The 6,734-nt window shown below is 31.8% G+C and overlaps 1 protein-coding gene across 1 annotated transcript; it reads left to right on the top strand.

The window, feature by feature from the left end:
- Positions 1 to 2,825: 2,825 nt before the first annotated feature.
- On the top strand, positions 2,826 to 6,163 carry LOC119673901 (protein tramtrack, beta isoform-like). The gene is made up of 6 exons (XM_038085009.1): positions 2,826 to 3,119; positions 3,222 to 3,589; positions 3,658 to 4,702; positions 5,608 to 5,732; positions 5,801 to 5,913; positions 5,980 to 6,163. Exons 1-6 carry the CDS (start codon positions 2,829 to 2,831, stop codon positions 6,036 to 6,038), a joined length of 2,001 nt encoding a protein of 666 aa, XP_037940937.1. The 5' UTR covers positions 2,826 to 2,828; the 3' UTR covers positions 6,039 to 6,163.
- The last annotated feature ends 571 nt before the right edge of the window (positions 6,164 to 6,734 follow it).

The following is a 6,734-nucleotide window of genomic DNA, read 5'->3' as shown; positions in this document are numbered from 1 at the left end:
TAGTATTTTCAACCAATTGATCATTTATTTTTAAGTCTACTGTACACCCGCTAAGTGTTTGATAAATCGTGAGTCTTCCGTAATTATATTAATTCCATTTGAAAAAATCGTTTTTGAAGACATTGTCTTCGAGACAGTCTTTTATACTGTGTCCTCATGATTAAACAAATTTAAAAACAATTGCTCAAAACATGCGATTAATCTGACAGCGATGATGTAAGCGATATTTTTCATTAGAAGCTTGTTAAGTAGTAAATGTAGCTTCTTATTTACAGCGAAAGAGATGTACTTAAGGACTTCTTTGACACCAACACATGCTGTCTTTTGAATTCTGCTGAGTTTCTAAATGTTGCTACTTATTCTGCAATATTGGACAAGAAACCACGGTATATTTTTAACGCGTATTAGCCGTATACATCTAATGCTCAATATTAGGATGAGTCATACATCCCTTACATACAGTCCTCTGAATCCTGTGAAGTTTCTAAACGCTACAGCCTTTTTCCTGTATCGGCTCGTCTAAATATGTACGCTCACTCGTGCGTATGACTATTACGATGATCCAAAATGTTGACCACAAAAGTACATACATGATGACCGTGTAAATTCAGTATTGCATATCGAGATGAATCACATATCCCTTTAGCTATTGTTCAATGCTGGCTAGAAAATCACAGCTCAATGAGGAAGTATTCGATGCATAATGATCGTGTAATAATGGCCTATATGCAATATCAAGATGAATAACGTATTATTTACCATTCACTTGCAACAATAAAAAATCTCTTGCTACACAGTACTTCTTTATCCGTATTCAATTTTGGTGATCGTACTTATTTTTGATTTGGATGCAAGTGATGCAAACAAATACCTATGAATGCATAATATAGTACTAAAAAAAAAATAGTAAAAAAAATAATAATAAATGAACGAAATCATAAATAATTTATCTAAGCTATTACTACATACAAAGAACAGAAACAATTAACAATTAATAAACCAAATCTTTGAGAGTTTAATACATAAAAATGTACAGAAATATAAAAACAAAAAATAGAGCACATAAAAAGTTATTTGAAACTCTACAAAGATCATTGATCTCTAATATTCCCAAAGCGAAAGAGCTAATATACATTAAGACTGAAAAGTTTTCGGAAATTCTCATTTAAAATTCGCGCGCTGTATATTTTTCGATATTTTAAGGTTATAGTGCAGCACTGTCTCTAATTTACGTTATGCGCAAGAAGATGAGCGCATCTTGATGTCAGCATGTTCGTTTTACCGGCAGGGCTGTTGAATCTCCAGTTCCACTCGGGTAGCGCTGCGCGTGCGGTCTGCGAATGTTCGAACGAGCTCCGGTACGAACACATGTCCTGAAAGGCTTTGTACCACTCATAAACTTGAGTTTTCGATAAAACTGATTCCCCATAAGCCTTTTGTAGCATTCGCAACGATTCTGCACACGAAATTTTGTTCGAAACACAAAATTTGATGCAAACTCTTTGTTCAATATTTTTTTCCATTGTTTTTTTCGCAACGCACTACTGAGGTGAACTGGTTTCAACAGCTGCCGTAAACGAACTGTCTGAAAGATCGCGCTCATTTTTGGCATAGTAATTGTCCTTAATTGCTGCCAAACTACATAAACTTAAAATATCGAAAAATATACAGCGCGCGAATTTTAAATGAGAATTTCCGAAAACTTTTCGGTCTTAATGTATATAATTTTATTAATAATAATACATACATACTTTTTAGAAGTATTTTTCAATATAATTTTAAGAATGAGGACTATTGACCTAGTAGTCCAGTTACTTATGTTTAGTTAACTTTAAAATTAATTTTAGTGTTAACTCATAATAAATAAATAAATAAATAAATAAATTTTTGGTACTACGTAAAAGTAGGAAATTAGGTGCTTTCATATAATCATTGCTACCACACAAAGTTTATAGCATAATTTTAGGGATTAGGAAAATGCTAGTTACTCTATGCTCTAGAAATATCCGTAGCTTCACATTCAAAACTAAATTATATTTTCTACATTCATAAATAAAAATCAATCCATAAAATAAAAATACTCAAAATATACTAACTCATTATTTTAGTATTGGCTATTGTAATATATACATAATAATTCTCATTAACTTTGCTTCAATATCTCAGTCTTTCAACGTGAACATTTTAATAGGAAATGCTTTCTCAGACTTCAGACAGACTTGAATGACATTGAAGTTTATCTGGAGATGATCTCAGAAAGAACCAGTATTCATATATATTTGTACTGCCAGATGGCTTTAAAATCTCTCCAATAATGTATCACTAAAACCAAATTCATCCAAAAGTTTCTTCATATCCTTAAAAAAAATTTCGATGCCTTAGGTCAAGACATCTTAACCTTAGAAAAGGTCAGTACTTTAATCTAACTTTATGAGAACAAAGTGAGAACTTATTCAAAAGGATGTGATAAAGTCTATCAATTGCCTTAATCTATATCCAGATAAGAATATGAAGTTTTTTCAGGGATCGTAATATTGGTATCATAGGTCGTGTTGCAAGTTTTGTCTTTAAACCCAATTATTATGAATTAGCATGTAATATAAATACATAATCTCTCTATTTGTCTATATACCATATATCTAAGATAAATGATATAGATAAGATAATCTTATCTTAATTTATATAAATTTATATCTTCAATATATAAGATAAAACAAAATTTAAATGTGTTATTTTTATTGAAACATATACATATCTCCAATTTATTCGACTAAAAAACTTAATACTATGTACTAAGATACATTTATCTCTTCTATTTTAGCAACAAAATGTTACCACAACAATATTGTCTTCGTTGGAGATATCATCACAGTAATCTACAAACAATGTTTTCACAATTACTGGATCGAGGCTGTTTTTGCGATGTAACACTGGCTTGTGAAGGACAGCTGATAAGAGCACATCGTGTTGTACTCTGCGCTTGTAGTACCTTTTTTGACACCGTGCTCAGTAACTACGCCAGCGAACGAGATCCCATAATCATAATGAAGGATGTTACATTTGCAGAAGTAAAATGTCTAATAGAATTTATGTATAAAGGAGAAATAAATGTAGAACATGTGAGTTATTTGATTAATTATTATTATATATATTAACATAATATATTAATATATATTGTGATAATTACGAAGATTATAATGTCTGAAACCCATATTTTTTAGGCACAATTAGCTTCACTTTTGAAAACTGCTGATGATCTCAAAATAAAAGGTTTAGCTGAGGTCTCTTGGCGAGATGAAGAAGATATGCCACCGCCACCCACACCTGCAGCTGAATTTCACTCACCTACACGACCACTGGAGTTGTGTAGCCAAGATGTGGAGCGTGACGTATCACCCATTAGAGAAAATGTACGTGAACATAGATCAGAATCTCCTATTAATTGTAAAATACGCCCACAAATACATAACGCGACACCTGTGACCACATCAGCACAAAACGTATCAATCACAGCCTCACCAGAACATTTGGGACCGAAACGAAAACGTGGACGTCCGCCATTAGATGACGCCTATGATGTTTTTAATATGTAAGCTATTCAATTATTAAACTATTGAAATTTTATTTATTCTTATATCGACATTTTTGATATTTAAGACGAAAAATTGCACAATACATGGATCATCAAGCTTATCTAGAATCGCGTCAGTATGCAGATGAACAGCAACAAAGTAAGCATCCAATAGCTGCAAGTAATACAATTACAACATCTGCTAATGCTTATCAGCAACATATACAACAACAACACAACCATCATAACCAACGACAACAACGTCTACATAGTGCAGAGTTGGAGAATGATAATGAGCAAACTGATCCCGAATGGATAACGAGTAATCTTGAAGTGAATGTTGCGGAATGTGAACAGCCAATCAATGGTAATAAAACTGAAATGTCGGATATAAAAGATCTAAAAGAACATGTTGAGGATGTACGTAAAAAGGAGGTAATTACAGAAAAGCATGAAAAAAAACATAGATCAAAATCTCCAGAACAAAAAGAAAGAACAACTAAAGAACGAAAGTTACGAAAAATATCTAAAGAAGAACGGGAACGTCGCATAAGTGATGATAGTATGCCAAAGCGTTTGGTTGTTGAAAAAGAATTACCATTAAGAGATAATGAAGAGGCGTCGACAGTGCCACAACCAGTTGAAGAAATTGAAAATGTACAACACGTTTTGGAACATCAATCACCAGCTAGTACAGCAGCAAGCACAAATTCCTCAACTTCTAATACTACTCATTTAACACATAAGCATGGACTAGCAACAGTTGCAGGTGCTCCTCCTCCACCACCACCACCACCTCTGCATCATTTTGGCAAATATGCCCCAGAAGGTTATTTTCTAAATGAACATGGCATATTAATGACTCATGATTTTGTGCATGCCACAACTGTAAGCATACCGACTTCATCTGCTTCCGGTGCAGGTGGTAGCGGCAGTTCTAGTGTAGCTACGAGCGGTAATGGCACCAATGGGAATGATGATTATATGGATATAAAAATGGAGGATTACGATGCAGCTGATTTACGTCTTACGAGTGAAGAGATGTCACAATGGCAGGATGTTATTAAAATGGATGATTATTTGGCTAAGGGACGAAGACCACAATTTTGGGAAGAACCTTTTACTCGACGGGTAAGTGGAAGCTGAATAATTGCTACTTAGTATTACATGTAAGATTTGTAGTGGTAGAAAACGAATGGGAGTGAATAAGAAAAAGTGTGCGAAGCAATTAAAAAAACAGTGTTAGATTAGGGCTAGTAAGAAACCGTGGGATAAAAGAAAAGAATGGAAAAAGAGAGAGAAGAGGAGAGTGAAAGAGAGGGAGAGGAAACTGAGACACGGTGAAAGTGAGTGTGGAAAGAGATTGTGGGATTGAGAGAGAGGGGGGGGAGGGTTAACGAGAGAGAGAGAAATGAGAAATAGTGTGAAAGAGAGAGAAGGAGAGAAGAAGACTCAATAAGAGAAAGAGAGATAATAACACACAATAAGATAAAGAGAGAGAAAAACAGATAGCACGAGAAAGAGAGTGAAAAACAGAGAGATAGGAAAGGAGAGAGATGGTAAGAATGAAAGACTAAAAGAGAAATATAGTAAGCAAAAGATAAGAACTGAAAGAATTGGAGAAGGACAGAAAAATAGATAAAAATAGTGAAGTAGGGAGAGATATTAAAAGGAAGAGATGGTAAAAAGGAGAGATAGTAAAAAAAGGGGATATCAAAATGGCGAAATAATAAGTGAACGATTAGAAGTGAGACAAAAAAGATTAATGAAAGACTGAGAAAATAAAGGGGGATATATACAAAATGCGAGAGAAAGTGGGAGAAACGTAATAAGACAAAATAAGAGTAAGAGAACGAGGCATAAAGAGTGATGGTGTGGGAGAAAGAACAAGAGAGAGTTATAATATTTATTGGTTCATTAAAAAGTTCGACTTTTTTCTCGATTCATTAACACAAATTGATTCGTTAGTTTTAAAAATAATTAATCAAATAATTCATATATTTTATTTTATAATTCACATATCGTATATTTTATAGGTATTAGATGCGATTAAAAATAAAAGACTTGAAATGAAAAAAGCTGCACGTATTTTGGGTGTTTCCTATGGAACTTTATATGGCCGTTACAGAGAAGTCTACGGTTGTCTTAAGCATCCATATAGGTAACATAAATATACTAATATATTTTATGTACTCTAAAGTACTCATATAACTTTTTTCTTATATAAAGCAATTCAACTTTTCGTGCTGCAACATCCACACCCATAGGACTACAGCCTCGATTTGATGTTACTTGGCCAACTTCAAAGCGTGACTCTGGTGTTTTGCTGCCGGGGCAGTTAGGTGCGTTTATTTTTAATATAGCTACTATATATAGATAATCTAAACTAAATTATTTATCTCTTACAGAAATTGGTAAAATACGTCCGAAAGATCTCAGTGAGTTATGGGCACGCCCGCAAATCTAAATCTAGACGATATTATAAAAAGGAGTATTATATATAGTTCTTTAGTTTACTTTGCTGTATTATTAACGCATGAATGCATTCACATAAACTGATGGAAAATTTAAAAGACATTCTTGTAAAGACAATTTAGTATTTTTCTTATTATCTAGTGTGAGGCTAGTATAATTTTTATTTTAATATTAAATATATAAATATAATCGTATTATATACAGATAACATGTGTATTAAGTATAATTACTGCAACAATATTTATTTACATTAGTCTAATTTAATAGTTAATTATTTGCTGTTCCATAAGAGAAATATTTGATATTAGGTATATAGGGAAATATGTAAATACATAAATAATTAAATATAAATTCCTTATAAGGTTTTGTGCTCAAAATCTATATTAATTTAATTAATAAAAAAATATATTAACTTAAAAATAGGTTTTAAAATATTATCTTTATAAAGTAATTAATTAAATTTTCTGTTCCAATAAATAAATTTCGTTTTGTATATAATATATTTAATAAAATTAAATGATATATTTTAAAGTGCTTATGTAATAGTTAATTTCTTTATAAGTCTGTATGTATAAAACAAATAATATTTAGATAAATTATGTACTTTAAAGAAAATAAAATATTAAAGATCTTAATTTTTTAATTTTATTTTTTGAAATTTGCTTGAATAAAAAAATTTTCGTTTTAG

The sequence above is a fragment of the Teleopsis dalmanni genome, chromosome 1 (assembly GCF_002237135.1).
Source record: "Teleopsis dalmanni isolate 2A chromosome 1, ASM223713v2, whole genome shotgun sequence".
Lineage (NCBI taxonomy): Eukaryota > Metazoa > Arthropoda > Insecta > Diptera > Diopsidae > Teleopsis > Teleopsis dalmanni.
The sequence above is the reverse complement of the archived record's forward strand: the minus strand, read 5'-3'. Positions and strand labels throughout refer to the sequence as shown.